The sequence below is a fragment of the Chiloscyllium plagiosum genome, chromosome 7 (assembly GCF_004010195.1).
Source record: "Chiloscyllium plagiosum isolate BGI_BamShark_2017 chromosome 7, ASM401019v2, whole genome shotgun sequence".
Lineage (NCBI taxonomy): Eukaryota > Metazoa > Chordata > Chondrichthyes > Orectolobiformes > Hemiscylliidae > Chiloscyllium > Chiloscyllium plagiosum.
In genome coordinates, this window is record NC_057716.1 from 100,694,634 (window position 1) to 100,715,056 (window position 20,423).

At 43.9% G+C, this 20,423-nt stretch overlaps 1 protein-coding gene across 1 annotated transcript in view; it reads left to right on the forward strand.

Annotated features, from left to right (window-relative positions):
- Nucleotides 1-20,423, forward strand: part of sema5ba (sema domain, seven thrombospondin repeats (type 1 and type 1-like), transmembrane domain (TM) and short cytoplasmic domain, (semaphorin) 5Ba) — a 326,569-nt gene that overhangs the window by 261,903 nt on the left and 44,243 nt on the right. The window contains exons 16-17 of the mRNA XM_043694515.1: nt 6,079-6,222; nt 13,561-13,708. Of these exons, the coding sequence (XP_043550450.1) occupies nt 6,079-6,222; nt 13,561-13,708 (292 nt within the window). The remainder of the gene's footprint in view (nt 1-6,078; nt 6,223-13,560; nt 13,709-20,423) is intronic.

Below are 20,423 nucleotides of genomic sequence, written 5' to 3' on the forward strand. Positions count from 1 at the left end.
TTCACCAGTTTCCTCATTTCCCCAGCCCCCACCTTACCCCAGTTCCAACCTTCCAGCTCAGCACCTGTCTTACCTGCCAATCTTCCTTCCCACCTATCTGCTCCACCCTCCTCTCTGACCTATCACCTTCATCCCGACCCCCATCCACCTATTGTACTCTTTGCTACCTTCTCCTCAGCCCCACCCCCTCCCATTTATCTCTCCACCCCCGAGGCTCCCAGCTCTGGCCTGAAACATGGATTCTCCTGCTCCCCGGATGCTGCCTGACCTACTGTGCTTTTCCAGCAACACACTCTCAACTCTCTTTAGCCCCTGCATGGGGCTCACTCTCCCCCCTCCTTCACACTGGACTCTCTCTCTCCCCACCAATGCGCTCACTCTCCCTGCAACATTGGGCTTACTCTCCACCCCAACACCGCACTCCCTCTCCTCCTCATCTGCTCTTTGACCTGAGCAGGGGCATGATTGGAAATTAGGGGAGGTAGTGGTATAATGGTAATGTTACAGGGCTAGTAGCTAACATTCCAGGGGCACAGATTCAAATCCCGAATGGTGAAACATGTATCCGCTAAATCTTTGGAATTAATGAAGGGTGGTCACATAACTGCTGTTGTGGAAAACCAAACCCATCGCCAACACTGTCCTTCAGGTAATGCAATGTGCTGTCCTTACCCTGTGTGACTCCCCACCCCCAGCAATGCGGTTCACTCTTAGCTCTGCTGTGGGCAATTAGGGATGTGCAATAAATGCACACTGGCCTGGCCAGTGACACCCTCACCCCGTCAATGAATAAAGGAAAATCCCTTTATAGTCTTTTGGTCAGTATATATACCTGCAATAAAATTGCTAAATCAATTGATCTTGGCATTATGACATTGCTGAGTGTGGGATCTTGTTGCGTGAAACCCGGTTACGATGTTTGTGCATTCTTAGTATTAATTTTATGATCATTGTTTTTATTATGTACTTACAATTTATTCAATGATTTGGATGAAGAAACTGAATGTACTGTAACAAAGTTTGCAGTTGACAGATAAATGGATGGGAAAGCAAGTTGTGAGGATGACACCAAAGATGTTTGCCGAGTGATATATAGGTTAAAAAAGTAAGCAAAACTTGGCAGATGGAGTATAATGTCAGGAAAATGTGTGGTTATACACTTTGGCAGGAAGAATATTATTTAAATGGGGAAAGATGGCAAGAATCGCAAAAAGCTAGCATCCAAGTTCAGTTGTAATAGAAAATGCAAGTGAATGTTAGCTTTTATTTCAAAGGGAATGGATTATAACACCACAAAAGGCAGTAATTTGAACACAGCTGGAATTAACCTGCACTGACCCCTGCAGAACTCCATTAGGCATTGGCTGCCATCCTGATAAAGGCCCCTTTGTCCCTACTCTCTGCCTTCTGCCAGACCCCCAATCCTCTATCCATGCCAGTACCTTGCCCCTAATGCCAGGTGCTCTTGTATTATTTAGTAGCCTCGAGTATAGCACCTTGTCAAAGGCCTTTTGGAAATCCAAATAGACCACATGCACTGGCTCTCCTTTGGAGAAAGTGAGGACTGCAGATGCTGGAGATCAGGGTCGAGTGTGTGGTGCTGGAAAAGCACAGCAGGTCAGGCAGCATCCGAGGAGCAGGAAAATCAACGCTTCGAGCATAAACCCTTCATCAGAAAAAGGCTCTCTTTTGTCTAACTTGCTAGTTACCTCCTCAAAGAATTCTACAACATTTGTCAGGCATGACCTCCCTTGAAGAAACCAGCCTGGCCCAGCCCTATTTCGCTATTCAAGAAGAGGGTTCCAAAGATTCACAACCTTCTGATCTAATTTTGCTTTGCCTCATCTATTGGATATTATTAAACTAGAGAGGGTTCAGAAGAGATTTACCAGGATGTTGCTGGGTATGGAAGGGTTGGGTTATAAAGACAGGCTGGATAGGCCTGGGACTTTTTTCACTGGAGTATTGGAGGTTGCGAGGAGACCTTACAGAGGCTTATAAAATCACGAGGAGCATAGATAAGGTTAATGGTAGGTATTTTTTCCCTGAGGATAGGGAATTTCAAGACTAGGGGGCATATTTTTAGGGTGAGAGGAGAAAGATTTTAAAAAGACGTGAGGGACAATTTCTTACACAGAGGGTGGTTCACATGTGGAGTGAACTTCCTGAGGAAGTGGTGGATGTGGATACAGTTACAATGTTTAACAGACACTTAGGTAAGTACATGAATAGGAAAGGTTTGGAGGGATGGGGGCCAGGAGCAGGCAGGTGGGACTAGTTTAGTTTGGGATTATGTTTGACACAGACTGGTTGGACCGAAGGGTCTGTTTCCGTGTTGTATGACTCTATGTCTGTTTTAAATGGAGAGCCCCTGCTTCTTAAACAGTGCCCCCACCCAGCCCAGTTCTTGATAGTCACAGAAGAGGAACTGCATCCACCCTATCAGTACCCCTCAGGATCTCACATGTTTCAATCAAATACCAATTTAGCAGTGGAATTCCAGAGCTTAGGGCCTTGGCTCAGCCATTGATGGGGAGACAGTGAGGACTGCAGATGCTGGAGATCAGAGTCGAGAGTGTGGTGCTGGAAAATCACACCATCTGAGGATGCTGCCTGACCTACAGTGCTTTTCCAGCACCACACTACCGACAACCATTGATGGTTGAGTAATAAAAATGAGGGATGCAAGAGACGAGAGCAGAAAACTCCAAGGATCGGATTGTTCGAGGAGATTACAGATAGAGACGGAAGAGACTGTGCAGGAATTTGTGGTGTGCATGAGAATTTTAAAGTTAAGGTGTCGTTTTATCAACAGATCAACAACACAGAGGTGATAGGTTTTAGTGTGAATCAGGTTATGGGGAACAGGGTTTTACAGGAGGTTTGGGTTACAGAGATTTCTGGGAAGGGTAAAGGCAGAAAAAAACCAAACAGTGCCCTCATCAGAGGCAAGAGCACTGTACAAATGCCGTGAAAAAAATGCCCTCGTTGATAACCAACAGGAGAAAGAGAAATACGTGCCATATGGCTTTTCATTCCAAATTGAAATGTTTTCTATCTGCAGTAAGTCAGTCAGAAACACTGTGGTCACCTTTAATTAAGGCTACGCTGTGCATCTGCTGGTGATTACTATGTTGTGGCTGACACTGATCATGTTACTGTTTTTGAAGCAGTTAAAGAGCTTGACAAAAATGAATTGCCAAGAGAGGAACTTGAAATCTCCTCCTGCTTGGTTTGATCCTGCACTAAACACTGCAGTTTTTCTTTGCACGAGAGCTCTGTTGTCCCTCTTAGAGATATGCATGAAAACGTTCTCAGCCTGTTTCTCTCCTTATCTCCTTGAGATAAGCTTGGCAAAGGTGGAATGGAGCCTTGACTTGGCAGGGAATGACGTCTCACTGGGAAATCTCACCCTCTGAATTATCCTGGAAGGTGGAACTGAGATTCACTTTTACTGAAGTGATTGATAACCTGTCACAGGTGCAGGTTTCGAAGGAGATTACACAGGCAGCTCTCTGCAAGCCGGAGATGGGATGGTTATCTTCTGGCTTGACGTATGGAAGCAGGCTGGAGCCTGTCAACAGAAGATTGACGCAGGAGGCACATTTGGCTCAGCCTCACTGCTCTTTAGTCATACAGCACATAAAGAGACCCTTCGGTCCAACCAGTCCGTGCTGAACATAATCCCAAACTAAACTAGTCCCACTTGCCTGCTCCCGGCCCATATCCTTCCAAATCGTTCCTATGATATATTTATTAACTCTGTCTGAACCACTCTTTTAAACCTCTGTAAGGTCACCTCTCAATCTTCTACGCTCCTGTGAAAAAAAGGTTCCAGCCTTTCTTCATAACTCAAACCTTCCACACCCGGCAACATCCCGGTAAATCTCCTCTGAACCCTGTCCAGCTGAGTGAAGGCCTGATGAAGGGCTTTTGCCTGAAACATTGATTTTCCCGCTCCTCGGATGCTGCCTGACCTGCTGTGCTTTTCCAGCACCACTCTAATCTTGCCTCTCCAGCTGAACAATATCCTTTCCTATAACTGAGCGTGTTTTCCTTTCCAATTTCATGACTTCAGAACATCCAACGGTGCTTCATAATCAATGAAGTACCTTTGAAATGCAGTCACCCATGTAATGCAGTCAATTTTACATGTGATGAGCTTCCGCAAACCGTAAGGAGAACCACAGAATTGTTACTGTGCAGAGGGACACCATTTGGCCCATCATGTTCTGCACTGGCTCTCTGAACATTTCAACTCAGCCACCTTGCCTTCTCTCCATAATCCTGCATATGACCAGACCAGATAATGACCAGATTATTCCTTTTCTTTAGTGATCTTGGTCAAGAAATAACTATTTTCCAGGACATTCAAGCAACCTCCCCTGACCTCCTCCAAGATAGCGTACGAGGATTGGGGTGGCACAGTGGCTCAGTGGTTAGCACTGCTGCCTCTCAGTACCCGGGACCTGGGTTCAATTCCAGCCTTGGATGACTGTCTATATGGAGTTTGCGCATTCTCCCCATGTCTGCATTGGTTTCCTCCCATGGTCCAAAAATGTGTCGGTCAGGTGGATTGGCCGTGTTAGATTGCCCATAGTGTTCAAAGATGTGTAGTTTAGGTGCTTTGGTCAGGGGTAAACATAGGATAGGGGAATAAATCTGGGTGGGTTACTCTTCTGAGGGTTAGTGTGGACTTATTGGGCTGAAGGGCCTGTTTCCACACTGTAGGGATTCTAGGAGGGAACAGATAGGGTCTCTGTCTAATCTCATTCAAATAATGGAAGTAGCAGTCAAGGGGTTTTTAAAATCTATCCCTGGGATGTAGGCATCAGTGGCTAGGCTATCATTTGTTGACCATCTCCCAGTTGCCCTGCTGAATGTATGGTGAGTAACCTACTTGAACCATTGCAGTTTCTAGGGATGCAGGGACACCCATAATGCTGTTGGGAGGGATTCCAGGATTTTGACCCGGTGACAGGGAAGCAACGGTGATGTATTTCTAAGTCAGAATGGTGAGTGGCCTTGGGGGGAAACTTGCAGGGATAGTGTTCCCATGTACCTGCTGCCCTTGTCCTAGGTGGTGGGTGATACAGATTTGGAAGGTACTGTCTAAGGAGGCCTGGTGAATTTCTGCTGCGCATCTTCTACATGGTGCACACTGCTGTCACTGAGCATCAATGGTGGAGGGAGAGTATGCTGAAAATGGCCAGTGGATTGAAACAAATGTCAGGACAGTCTCAGGAAGGTTTAGATAGCTGCTGTGTTATTCGTTTCAAGTTCTGTGCTCACTAAGCAGCCTCATAGAATGTGAGTGTCATCAGGTAACCTCGGTGATCTTGTCAAGCTCGTAGTTCCTGATTTAAATCTGGAGAAATGCCGTTTTAACTCTGGCAAGACTTGATGAGAGCTGCCTTTTAGGATTTAGATACACCAACGTAACACTAAACACATAGTATTTATACACAAATGTATGAAGTAGGCCATTGTGTCCCTCAAGCCTGCTCCCTGTTATTCATTAAGATCATGGTTGATTATAATTCGAGATTCATAGAATCTCTACAGTGTGGAAGCAGGTCATTTGGTCCATCGAGTCCACACCGATCATCGCACCCAGACCCACCCCTCTACCATATCCCTGTAACCCTGCATTTTCCATGGCTAACCCACTGAGCCTGCACTTTCCCGGACACTATGGGCAATTTAGCATAGCCCATCCACCTAACCTGTACATCTTTGGACTGTGAGAGGAAACCAGACCAGGTAATATAAATGTGCATTGGTAAATTTGTTGCAATTTGGTGCCAACTAACCTCTATCCTTACTCTTGGTGTTGTCTGTACTGGGGATCCTAGCTTTTCACTGAAGCCCCTCAGTCTTCCTGTACTGGCTGAGATTACCTTGAAGGTCCCACCCTCTCAATCTCACCCCTTGCCTGATACATGATGACCGTCAGGTTAAACTCACTGTCAGTTGTCTCTCTATAAGAGAGAGCAGCCCATGGTCCTCTGGGACTATGGTCCTCTTTACCTTACCTTGACTCCTAACTCTTTTATTCTGTCTTGTATCTGTGTTAAGGAATGGAGGTTGGACGGTCTGGGCTTCCTGGGCTCCATGCAGTACGACCTGTGGCATTGGGTTTCAGGTTCGGCAGCGATCCTGCAGTAATCCCACTCCTCGCTATGGAGGAAGAGTGTGCGTCGGCCAGAGCAGGGAGGAGAGGTAAGCTTGGCTCATTTCCATCACCTCTTCCAAAATCACTGCAAATTTCTGGAGGAGGGAGGGTAGTTAAAATACACCAGGGGATTTGGCTCCTGTTTTTTTTCTTTATCTGACTTTTCTGTATGTTATTGAGATTTCCCACCTTCCTTCCCACCACAGTACACTGACTCCTTTCTTTGGCTGAAAGAAAGAGAGAGGCAAAAGAGGTAAGGAAAGAGAGACAGAAGTGAAGCAGATAAGGAAACACCAAAAGATGAAAGAAAGAGAGAGAGAGAGAGAGAGAGCGTGACAGGGAGAGAAAGATGAAAGAGATAAGGAAAAGGACGAAGAGAGATGTGAAAGAAATTAAAAGTGAGAGAGGTGAAAGAGATAGGGAAAGACTGAAAGCAGAGCTGGGAACGAGGGGATGAAGGGAAGCAGATAAAGAGAAGACGTTGAAAGAGAGAAAGGGGGAAGGAGAGGAACAAGGTGAGAGAGAGAGAGAGATGATAATGAAAGTGTGTTCAGGGCAAGAGAATGAGGGAAAGAGGGAGGCAAAAGGAAAGAGGGAGAAGATAGAGAAGGAAAATGGCAATAGTGATAGAAAGGAGGGGGAAGAGAGGAGAGGGAAAAAGAGGGTGAAAAGAAAATAAGAGAAGAAGAAAAGAAATGAAGTGAGAAATGAAGAAAGGAACAAGAACAACGATCAGTTGCATATGTGGTTGTCTTAGGACCTTTTGTCACTTCATGCAAAGGGACACTATTAATGTGTGAATTTTGATGACTGACAGGCTTCTTGACTGGGGAGAGTGTTGATAATTCAATCCAGGCATTACCAGGTTGCAACTGTCAGTTGGTTAGTTCTGAATTAGGTCCTTCCTAACCCAGTCAATATGGAACTGTAAGGATTAGTTGGTCTCAAGCAAGGTGGTGTTTGGGTGGGCTTCAATGTGAGAAAACATGATCAGTGACTCTTTCTCATGATCATTCTGAATGACCATTGTCACCAGCCATGGTAAAGACTGGATCCCTGTTGACCTGCTGGGGCTTTATGATGGCTGTGGAGACACAGTCTTCGTTAAGGCTACCATGATGTGGAGGTGCCGGTGTTAGATGACACCAGGCTATAGTCTAATAGGTTTATTTTAAATCACAAGCTTTTGGAGTGCTGCTCCTTCATCAGGTGAAGTCCTAACAAAGAACCAACATTCCTGAAGCTTGGGATTTCAAATAAACCTATTGGACTATAACCTGGTGTCATCTCACTATGTTATGCTGTGAAGAATCTTTGGGAAGGGAAGAATGAAGATAACTTCAGGAAAGGAAGGGGATAAACTGGAAAACCAACAAAGAACCAACTGTTCTTTTCTCTCTTTGGAATCTATCTCCATCTATCACTTAGTCCTTATCTTCAGCAAAAAAACAAACATTTTCCAAGCTACCATCAGTTCTGAGGAAGGATCACCACAGCTGAAACGTTAACTCCAATTTCTCTCCACAGATGCTGCCCAGCTTTTCCAGCAGTTCTTTCAGATTTTCTTATTTAGGAAATGGTCCAAATTTGAATACGGGGAGGATTTCTGTTTCTACAGTGTCTTTTGTAACGTCAAAATAACCCAATGTGTTTCACAGCCACTGAAGCTCCTTTGAAGTGCTGACACAGCGGTACTGTGTTTGGTCATTCAACCATTTCTGCTTCCAATGGGTTTCTATGGACTTGGTATAAACAGTTACCAACAGAATAGATCCCATCCTGATGAATCACAGGGCCCTTGATCTTCCTGAAAACCCATCAGTAAAACAGGTCAGTGTAGGGTGACCTAGCAATACTCCAGCAATAGCTACTGAGCGTGCCCATTGGAAGGATGTCACGATGAGTTCAGATCATATGGGACTGAGACCTGATGGATGAAGGGACAACCAAAACCCCACTCCACAAGGTGTATGTTTATAGTTTATAATTGTTAATGATTTTCACTAGCATTGTGCCAACTCCGCATGTGTCTCAGAGGAGTTGATGGGTGTAGTGGTAATGCCACTTGGCAAGTAATCCAGATGCCCAGAGATTATGATTTAGGAACATGAGTTCAAATCTATTTAAATTTTGTTGATAAATCTGGAATTATCAAAAGACGTGGGAACAGAAATAGGCAGTTCAGCCCATTGATTCTGCTCCACAGTTCAATGAGATCATGGCTGACTTGATAATTCTCAACTCTGCATTCTTGTCTTTTTCCTATAATCCTTGATTCCCTTACTGATTCAAAATCTGTCTGTCTAACCCTTAATGATCCAGCCTCGACAGCCCTTGTGTTAAAGATTTCCACAAATTCACTACCCTCTGAGAGAAGGAATTCCTCCTCATCCCTGTGTTAAATGGGGTGAACTCTTTATTTTGAGATTATGCCTGTGGTCCTAGACTCTCCCACAAGGGGAAATAATCTCCCAAAATCTCCCCTATCAAGCCCAGAATGCCACCTATTCAGCTTGTCCTCCTAAGAAAGTGCCTCCATTTCTGGAATTGAAAGCTGGTCTCAGTAATGGGAACGACAGAAATAATCATAGACAGCAGTGAAAACCCATCTGGTTCACTAAAGTCCTTTAGGAAAATAAACTTGCTGTCCTGATTTGGTCTGTCCTGTGTGAGACTCAAGCTCAACAGCAGTGTGGCTGACACTGAGCAAATCACCGAGTTCAATGACAATTAGGGATGGCCAATAAATGTTGGCCTTACCAGTGACACCCCATGAAAGACGAAAGAAAATTAAAGGCGCTGGAGCTGCTTAGACATTCCTACAGCTGAATCGGGTTGGTAACAATTTGCCGTGGCAGATTCGCCACCGATGATTAGCCACTGCCAGTTCACCACCAGCGTTTCTCCACTGGGGTCGTTTGACCTCTGGAGACTATTCACCACCGGAAATATATATATGTACTGAATGTTTTCCCTCCCGCCTGTTCTTTCATACTTCTCAGTCCCCTTTATTTATACAACAACATACTTAACTATTGATTTAAAATAAAGGTAAAATAAATATCATTTTATTGGTTTATATATATAAATGAGTTACAAACTTAAACCAGAAAATGGAAATATATTTTAAAAATCTTTATAATGGCAGTAAAATCTCACATTAATATTAAACAATGAAATTTCAGTTCATTTGACAGTTATGCGCTATTCCTCTAAGATATTCCAAACAATCTCTTTCGCCGTATTCAAGAACTTTTTTTTATTCTATCGTCTGAGTCTCGATACTTTTTTAGCTTTATTTGGTGGCTCCTTTGTTCACAACGCCAAAACTTAATACTTGAATCACTCTTGGATAGTTTATCAAAAACATATATAAAACCATCGTGGTAAAACTTCTTATTTCCACGTTTACTAATAATTTCTGTTTCCATACTAAAAATTCCTGTTCCAAAAATACAAGCTTAAAAAAAAACTCTCCTGTAATGAAAATAAGTTGTTACTGAAACAACGCAAACACTACCTTAACCAATACAACAACAATTTTTTATACCACCAATATTCAAAATATATGACTTACTTGCGGTGGCAAATCGTCTTCAGTGGCCAATGGGCGGTGGCTAAGCGTCCTCGGTGGTCAAAAGGCAGTGGCTATTCGTCGACGATGAATCTGCTGTGGCAAATGGTCCCATCGCGACTGGATCATAGATAAGAACAGGAAAACCTGGTGAATATTCAGTAACTCTTGAAAGAGTTGTAGAAATAACTGGAATCGATTGACCACTGCTCCTGCTGCACCATTGATGCCAAATGCCAGCATTCATTGGGGCTATTTGAGGCAAAGGGTTTTCACCCAGAGAGTGGGGGTAGGGTCTGGAATGCATTGCCTGGGAGGGAACCCTCAAAATCTTTAAAAAAAAGTTTAAAATTCCACAACACCAGGTTATAGTCCAACAGGTTTATTTGGAAGTACTAGCTTTCATAGCACTGCTCCTTCATCAGCTACCTGTTGATGGAGCAGCTCTCTGAAAGCTAGTGCTTCCAAATTAATCTATTAGATTAGATTACTTACAGTGTGGAAACAGGACCTTCGGCCCAACAAGTCCATACCAACCTGCCGAAGTGCAACCAACCCAGACCCATTCCCTTACATTTCACCCCTTCACCTAACACTATGGGCAATTTAGCATGGCCAATTCACCTAACCTGCACATTTTTGGGAGATTTTGACCACCGAGGACGCATAGCCACCGCCCATTGGCCACTGAAGACGATTTACCACCACAAGTAAGTCGTATATTTTGAATATTGCTGGTATAAAAAATTGTTGTTGTATTGGTTAAGGTAGTGTTTGCGTTGTTTCAGTAACAACTTATTTTCATTACAGGAGAGTTTTTTTTTAAGCTTGTATTTTTGGAACAGGAATTTTTAGTATGGAAACAGAAATTATTAGTAAACGTGGAAATAAGAAGTTTTACCACGATGGTTTTATATATGTTTTTGATAAACTATCCAAGAGTGATTCAAGTATTAAGTTTTGGCATTGTGAACAAAGGAGCCACCACAAATAAAGCTAAAAAAGTATCGAGACTCAGACGATAGAATAAAAAAAAGTTCTTGAATACGGCGAAAGAGATTGTTTGGAATATCTTAGACTGTGGGAGGAAACCGGAGCACCTGGAGGAAACCCACTCAGACGCGGGGAGAATGTGCAAACTCCACACAGTCAGTCGCCTGAGGCGGGAATTGAACTCGGGTATCTGGCGCTGTGAGGCAACAGTGCTAACCACTGTGCCACTGTGCCATCAAATCTGTTGGACAATAACCTGGTGTTGTGGGAGTTTTAACTTTGTCCACCCCAGTCCAACACCAGCTCCTCCACATCATGGCTTGAAAACAAAACAACATGGATGATCTTTTGAAGCATTCAAGGCTATCGTATAGTACGGGAAAGCTGAACTAGTATACATTTAGTAAAGATGTGATGGGCTGAAGGGCTTCTTGTGCTGTTTATGATTCTATATTTGCTGACCTCCCTCACCAGCGGCACCGACTCACCTCATCTCAAACCAGTCCAGGTCCCTTTATGCTCTTCACCTCATCCAGCAGTTGAGGAGACAGCTTTCTTGTCTTGCAAGATTCAACAACCAACGTTCATTGGCATGGAACATTAAGTCCACTTTCTTGTGCGCATATTTCCATTCTTTTTCCAGATTCCCAGGCTTCACAGCATTATGCATTTCTGTGAATGGAGCTACACATTCCCAGAATACCTACAGTGTGGAAACAGGCCATTCGGCCCCTTGAGTTCACACCGTCCCTCCAAAGAACATCCCGCCCCATATCTGTAACCCTGCACTTCCCCTAACTAATCCACCTAGCCTGCACATCCTAGGTACTATGGGTAATTTCCCATGGCCAATCCACCTAACCTGCACATCTTTGGATTGTGGGAGAAACCAGAACACCCAGAGGGTACCCATGCAGACACGGGGAGAGCATGCAAACCCCACACAAACAGTCACCCGAGGCTGGAATCGAACCTGGGTCCCTGGCACTGCAGTGCTGACACTGAGCCACCGTGCCATCCAGGTCAGATCCTAGGACACTGGGCCTTTTGCTGTCAGTCTGACGAGCTGTGAAAGTACAGACAGGCATGGGGGAAAAGTCTAAGGTCTGGGATAAACAGCAAATTGCTGCTCTCTGAGACACTGGTGTGTGCTGGTGATTGTACAGTTTCTCTGGGTGGCTGAAAATGTGAACAGAAACAGCAAGTCAAAAGTAAAATACTACGGATGCTGGGAATTGGAAATAAAATCAGCAAATGATGGAAGTGCTCTGCGGAGAGAGATAAAAATGCTTCAATACTTTGGGTCAATGAAGCTCCATTGGAACCGTCCTAGTGGATGATTGTCAACCTGAAACATTAACTCAGTTTGTCACCCTCCACAGCTGCTGCCTGACCTGCTGGGCGGTTGCCAGTATTTTCTGTTTTCATTTTACATTTCCTGCATCCCGTAGTATTTTGCATTTTTGCTGCAGTGTTTGATTTAGAAACATCCAGAATCTTTGGCAAGCTGCCTTACGTTTTATTGTTGGCAGTGAGCAGTGATTTGGTTTTCCGTGCCTGTTAAAAAACCCTCCTTTGATTGGATCACGTCTAGGGCGGGGTCAAGACAAGGTCACCCTCTGTATCTCAGCCATTCGCCACCTACCCCTGTCACAGAGTCCCTACAGTGTGGAAACGGGGCCATCGAGCCCACACTGACCTTCTGAAGAGCATCTCACCCTGAAGTACCCCCCCTCAACTTTCCCTATAATCCTGAATTTCCCATGGCTAACCCACCTGGACTGCACATTCCTGGACAATATGGGCAATTTAGCATGGCCAATCCACCTAACCTGCACATATTTAGACTGTGGGAGGAAACCAGAGTACCTCCATGCAGACTCGGGGAGAATGTGCAAACTCCACACAGACAATTGCCTGAGGGTGGAATCGAACTCAGGTCCCTGGCGCTGTGAGGCAACAGTGCTGACCACTGAGCCACCGTGCCCTGGTCAGGCTGGGGCCCATGTCCTCTGGCTGATGCCCCACAAAGACTCATCTTTGTTTTTCTAATTCATCTTTGTGAGGTGGGCTTTGCAGGTCAAGCCAGCCTTTATTGTCCGTCCCTAGTTGCCCTGGAGGAAGTGGTGGCAAGCTGCTTTCATGAGCTGCTGCAGTCCACCAGCAGCAGCACGTAGAACCAACCCATTTCTTTTCCAGGCGGGTGTCCCAGGATTTTCACACAGCGACAGTGAGGGAGCAGTGATATAGTTTGGGGAGGTGTGACTTGGGGGCTGCCCCCTTGTCTTCGCAGATGGTGAAGGTGGCAGGTTTAGGGGACACTGTTGCAGAAGCCTTTGCAGAGCTTCCCCACTCTCTATTGTCCTTATGCCACCTCAACAGCTTGTGTTCCAATGGAAAAGCGTGAAATGTGGACCCAGGCTATCGAGTATACAAATATACAATTAAAGAGTGGGAGTAGACCACTCCATCCTTTGACACTGCTCCAATATGCTCTATTCCTGATGAAGGGCTTTTGCACGAAACATCAATTTTCCTGCTTCTTGGATGCTGCCTGAACTGCTGTGTTTTTCCAGCACCACTCTAATTTAGAATCCAATATTCCATAATGTCATAGCTGTCCTGATTACTCTATATTTCACCTACAATGAACGCTTTTACTAATCAAGAATCTATCTAACCCTAACCCTGTCTTAAAAATATTCAAGGACTTTGCTTCCGCTGCCTTTTGAGGAAAAGCAGTCATGACCTTTAAAGATCAAGTCTTCTTTCCTGACCGGTCGTTGATCTTTATTGAAGCTGTCTTCTTTCCTTTCAGATTTTGCAACGAGAATGCAGCTTGCCCGCTACCCACGTTGTGGTCAAGCTGGGGCCCCTGGACTAGATGCAGTGCTGATTGTGGTGGAGGCATGCACTCGAGACAGAGAAGCTGTGAAAACGGCAACAACTGCCCAGGCTGTAATGTGGTACGTGTAAATGTCTGAAGACAGTGGAAATAACTCATCTGTCAGTGCCCTCAATTACCCCCCCATCCCAGCTCCTCTGATGCTTAAATTCCAACCTGTTGCACCCATAATTACATGGGACATCACAATCCATGGAATGCGTTGCCAGCGGTGGTGGTGGAAGCAGAGTCATTAGGGACATTTAAGCGCCTGCTAGACATGCATATGGACAGCAGTGAATTGAAGGTTGCGTAAGTAAGGTTATATTATGTTACATTAGAATTAATCCTTGGCACAACATCGTAGGCCGAAGGGCCTGTTCGGTGCTGTACTTTTCTATGTTCTATGTTCTAACCTGACAGATACTTACCAAGGAGGTAGACCATGAGACAAAGAAAGAAAGAGAAAAAGCCTCCATTTATACACCTTATGTGACATTACCAAACTCTTTATGGTTAAAGCCGTAATTCGGAAATATAGTCACACATTGCCAGGAGTGGAGGTGGAGGCAGATATGATCGGGACATTTAAGGGACTTTGAGATAAGCACATGAATATGCAAGGAATGGAGGGATATGGACCAAGGGCAGGCAGAAGGGATTAGTTTAATTTGGTGTGATGTTCAGCACAACATTGTGGGCTGAAGGGCCTGTTCCTGTTCTATGTTCTATGAACTCAGTATATAATCTGGTATGGTCAGAAGTCAGACAACTTCAGGTTATAATCCAACAGGTTTATTTGAAAGCACACCCTTTCAGAGTGTTGCTCCTTCGTCCACCGCAGTCCAACTGGGCACCTCCACATCAATGGAGACGGTGAGGACTGCAGATGCTGGAGATTAGAGTCGAAAAATGTGGCGCTGGAAAAGCACAGCAGGTCAGGCAGCATCTGAAGGTCAGGAGAGCCAATGTTTTGGGCATAAGCCTGTTCCTTGATGAAGGGTTTATGCTCAAAAGGTTGACTCTCCTGCTCCTCGGATGCTGCCTGACCTGCTGTGCTTTTCCAGCACCACACTTTTCAACTTCTGCATCCTAATCTGGTACGTGTATAGGAATCTAAGAGATTGACAAGAATTAAGAGACTGTTTTCTCTCTCCCACTCTTCCCCGGGGGCCTCAGATTTAAGTTGGTTGGTAAAATGTTTAGAGGGAATATGAAAGCAGTCTTTTTGAGCCAGGCCATGCTGGGGAATGTTCTTGAATTTTACTGCCCAGTTTGGTGCTGGAAGCAGAAATCCTCAACTCCTTTACAATAAACGTAGATCGACACTTGCAGGGCTGCAGTGCAGGTGCTGGAAGGTGGAATTATAATGGACATCTGGTTCATTCAGCTACGCAGACACAATGGGCCGAATGGCCACTTTCTGTGCTGTCACTTTTCTATGGTTCTGCAGTTTTCTCTTTTTTTCCCTCTCTGTCTTTCCCTTTCTCGTCACTTCATCCACATTCTGCCTTTCTTCCTGCAGACTTCTGGACATATCCTGGTTTGTGAGCTCTAATGAACCCCCGAGAAATTTGTTCACAGGAGGAAGCAGTACTTCTGTCATCACTTTTAGTTCTTGATTGTTTTCCTTGGATGGGGTTCTGGTTGAGCAGTATTAAGAGCTCTATGTGTTATTGGTCCATTCCCGAATGGATTGTAATGGATATCATGAGCTCGGCCACACTCACTGACTGTCCCTAATGTCCAGTGACGTCTTGTGCTAAGCCAAAGTCGAAAGTCTCAGGTTGGAAATCCCTGTCTCTCTTCAATGAAAATGAAAATGACACAAGTCTAGAAGAAAATCAGAGAGAGGGATCCGGTTGTGAACCCATGGGGGAGATTTCTATATTAAATCCACACATCTGCTCTGGGAAAGCTTTACTATATTCTGAAAAAAAAACAGAAGTGAAGTAGAAATCGTGGAAGAATTCCAAATTGTCAAAATGCTCAGAGTTGGTGAGCAAAGATTTCTGAGTGGAGACAATTTGATTCATAAGGAATTTTTTTAAAGACATTATTGCCATAATCTTTTGTAAATTTGTTTTGACTTTTACTCCTTAAGTAGGCTGGAATGTGTTTGCATACAAATCACCCATAAGCAGACTTAGAAAAAAATCGTGCTTGTGAATTCGTATTTCAAAAGATATACAGTCCAACACAGAACAATTTTAAATTGGATACAAATATGCACTGGGGGAAGGGATGGTAGCGAGCCATGAAGTATGTTTTCTTCAATGTCAATTTACAATCCAAATCTTGTTAATAAATCTTGTATCTGCATGCACTTTGTGTCTACACCAGTTAACCTCTAGTTCTCAGAGTTTCTTAAACTCCTGTCAACGTTTTCCCATAATAATTTCTGTGCCCACATTTACAAATGGGTTTATCTGAATAAACCCTTTAGTCCCTGGGTGCTCACAATTTGCTCAAACTGCTTTAGCATCTTAGAATCATAGGACCAAACATTACAGAAATACACTACAACCTACAATGGTCCCACTTTACTGCACTAGGCCCATTGCCGTGAATGCTATAACACTTCAAGTGCACACCCAAGTACTTTTTAAACATGGCAAATGGGATTTGAATTTTAAAAAAAGGTCTGGAATGAAGAGTCTAATGATGATCTTGAAACTATTGTTGATTGTTGGAAAAACCCATCTGGTTCACTAATGTCCTTTTGGGCAGGAAACTGCCATCCTTATTTGGTCTGGCCTACATGTGACTCAGGAACCATAGAAATGTGGTTGACTTTTAAATATCCCTGTGGGCAATTAGGTTCAACTGTCCTCTGAAAATGTTGCAGTCGCCATCTTGCCTCAGTATTTGAAAAAAGTGAGGACTGCAGATGCTGGAGATCAGAGCCTAGACTAGAGTGATTTGGAGATGCCGGTGTTGGACAAGGGTGTACAAAGTTAAAAATCACACAACACCAGGTTATAGTCCAACGTGTTTAATTGTAAGCACACTAGCTTTCAGAGCGTTGCTTCTTCATCAGGTGAGGGCTGAATCCTAACACAGAATTTATAGCAAAAATTTACAGTGTGAAGTGGTGCTGGAAAAGCACAGCAGGTCAGGCAGCATCCGAGGAACAGGGCAAAAGCCTGTTGAAAGGATTTTGCCTAAAACGTCGATTTTCCTGCTCCTTGGATGATGCCTGACCTGCTGTGCTTTTCCAGCACCACTCTAATCTAGACTCAGTACTTGAAAAGTCTAATGCCTCAAGTGAAGATTAAATTAGAATTTAAAATTGACTTATATCACCATAAGCGCTTCTGCTTATCCATTGACTTGTCCTTTGAGATGTTTAATGTCTCTTCATTCATATTTGATGGCCCTTCCAGGGCTTAGAGCTAGTGATTTTTTTTTTACCAACATCAGTGAAATAAATTTTGACTATAGTTACTTGAACTTGTATATTGTTAAAAAAGATGTGCTATCGAAACTGTCTTACATTAATCAGGACAGATGCAAGAGTACCATATTTCAAAGGAAGAAACATGCATGAGAAGAGATTGGTTGGCAAGTCAACTGTGATTGAGGTGGTGCCATGGAGAACTAGGGAACTATTGGCTCCTATGCATTTTGAAATAAAACTTGTAATGTCTGAATGTGTTCATTTTGTCTGCGGTCAACAGGAGTTGATGTAATTTCGAGCAAGAATAAGTGAGTCACCTTAATTTTGATTGTGCAGTTTGTGTCTAATTCCTCTGAAGATATCAATATAATTCAGTCAGCTGTGTAGACGAATTGATCTTGTAGTCCCCTCTACATTATTCAGCTGTTTTGTACATTCTGTTATTTCCTGTGTAAACCATTTGTTGGTTTGCCTGACAAAGGAAGGGACTATAGGAGATTAACTAGAATGTTACCAGGGAGAAGTAATGTCATGCTGCTGGAGACTAGAGAAGCTGTGATTCTTCATCTTAGATCTGAGAATGTCAAGGGAAGATCTAATCGTGGAGTTCCAAATTATGAAGGGTTCCACTAGAGTAACTGGGGAGAACCATTTTTACTGGAGATAGTAACTGCAGGAGACGGATTTAAAGTTAGAAAACCTTACTGAAATGGGCAAGATTATAGCAGAGGTGATGGCCTGGTGGTAATTTCGCTGACCTGTTAGTCAAACTGCACGCCCCTGCTTCCCAGGTCCAATGTTCCTATTTAGTGTCCAGTCATGAACTGCTTGTTTTGCTTCCAATCCAAGTGACAGTCTGGGGCAAAGAGAAGACTGAGAGGTTACTTTATAGACCTCGTTGAAGGTTTTTATAGGGTAGATGTAATGGAGGAATTTCTGGTGTGACCAAAATCAACAACCATAAAGATAGTTACTGATAAAATCCATAAATAGGTGTGCCTTTATCTAAAGAATGGTTACAATGTGGAGGTTGATATCACAGGGAGTGGTCGAGCTGATTTTCTTCTTTTCATTCATGGGATATGGGCATAGCTGGCTAGGCCAGCCTTTGTTGGCCATCCCTACTTGCCGTTGAACAGAGGGGCTTGCTAGGCCACTTCAGAAGGCGATTGAGAGTTAACCACATTGCTGTGGGTTTAGACTCACGTGGGGGTCAGGCAGATAGATTTCCTCCCCAAAAGGACATGAGTGAACCTGATTGGGTTTGCAGCAATGATCATCATTAGACTTGTTTTTAAATTCCACATTTGTATTGAATTCAAATTCCACCATCTGCCATGATGGGAGTTGAACTTTCAGTTGCTAGTTCAGTGAAAATATGACTCTGTCATTGCCACTCTATGTAGACACAGCTGATGGAAAACCCGGGAGTGACAATGGTATAGTGGTAATGTCACTGGACGAACAGCCAGAGACACATACTAGGAACCTGGGTTCAAACAGCTGCATGGTAGCTGGTGGAATATGCAGCTAGTCTCAGTAATGGTGTAAAAAGCCAACTCATTCATTTGTGCCCTTTTGAAAGGAAATCTGGTGACTCCAGGTCTACGGCAATGTCGGTGACTTTAAACTGCCCTTTGAAATGGACGATCGAGCTGTTTAAGAACATAAGAACTCGGAGGAGGAGTAGATCATCTGGCCCCTTGAGCCTGCTCTGCCATTCAATAAGGTCATGGCTGATCTTTTCATGGTCTCAGCTCCACTTACCCACCCTCTCACTGTAACCTTTAATTGCTCTCCTGTTCAAAAATCTATCCATGTTTGCTTTGAAAACCTTCAACCAGCTAGTCTCAACTGCTTCACTGGGCAGGGAATCCCACAGACGCAGAACACTTTGGGTGGAGACGTTCCTCCTTAACTCAGTCCTAAATCTGCTCCCTCTCATTTTAAGGCTATGCCCCCTTAATCTAGTTTCACCCACCAGTGGAAACAACCTCCCTGCTTCTATCTTATCTATTGCCTTTCATAATTTTACACGTTTCTAGAAGATTCCCCACCCCCTCATTCTTCTAAATTTCCGAATCAGAGATGGGCAACAATGCCCAGGCTCCCTGAAAGAAAAACAAAGATGAGGAAAGAGGACTGTGTCAAATAGCGATTGGGTCAGGTAAAGGACAGTGGGAGGAGGATGGTGAAGAAAATTAACACTTGCCTAAAGGGTTGAATGGTTTATTTCTTTGCTCACCAAGTGACTGTGTTCAGTCCTCAAGGAGATTGGAAGGAAGTTCTCAACTGCTCTCCATTATTTCCCAAATCAAATGGTGAGAAGGACAAATGGTGAAATTGGAATTCAATAAAAATCTGGAAGAAAAAGCTATCCAATGATGACCACGGAACCACTGAGAAATGCTGTAAAAACCCATCTGGTTCACTAATATCCTTCAGGGGAAGAAATCTGCCCTTGTTATGTGGTGTGGCCTACATGTGACTCCAGACGCACAGTGGTGCGGTTGAATTGGAGAAAGGCCAATTTTGATGGTATTAGGCAAGAACTTTTGAAAGCTGCTTGGGGGCGGATGTTCACAGGTAAAGGATGGTTGGAAAATGGGCAGCCTTCAGAAATGAGATAACGAGAATCCAGAGAAAGTATATTCCTGTCAGGGTGAAAGGAAAGGCTGGTAGGTATAGGGAATGCTGGATGACTAAATAAATTGAGGAGAAAGTGAGGTCTGCAATTGCTGGAGATCAGAGCTGAAAATGTGTTGCTGGAAAAGCGCAGCAGGTCAGGCAGCATCCAGGGAACAGGAGAATCGACGTTTCGTACATAAGCCCTTCTTCAGGAATCGAGGGTTTGGTTAAGAAAAAGAAGGAAGCATATGCAAGGTATAGACAGGATAGATAGAGTGAATCCTTGGAAGATTATAAAGGAAATAGGAGTATACTTAAGAGGGAAATCAGGAGGGCAAAAAGGGGACATGAGATACTTTGGCAAATAGAATTAAGGAGAATCCAAAGGGTGTTTACAAATACATTAAGGACAAAAGGGTAACTAGGGAGAGAATAGGGCCCCTCAAAGATCAGCAAGGCGGCCTTTGTGTGGAGCTGCAGAAAATGGAGGAGATAATAAATGAGTATTCTGCATCAGCATTTACTGTAGAAAAGAATATGGAAGATATAGACTGTAGGGGCAAAATGTCCAGATAACAGAGGCTGGATTTCTTGAAACGCACAAAGTGAATAAATCCCCAGGACCTGATCAGGTGTACCCTAGATCTCTGTGGGAAGCTAGAGAAGTGATTGCTGGGCCTCTTGCTGAGATATTTGTATCATCAATAGTCACAGGTGAGGTGCTGGAAGACTGGAGGTTGGCTAACGTGGTACCACTGTTTAAGAAGGG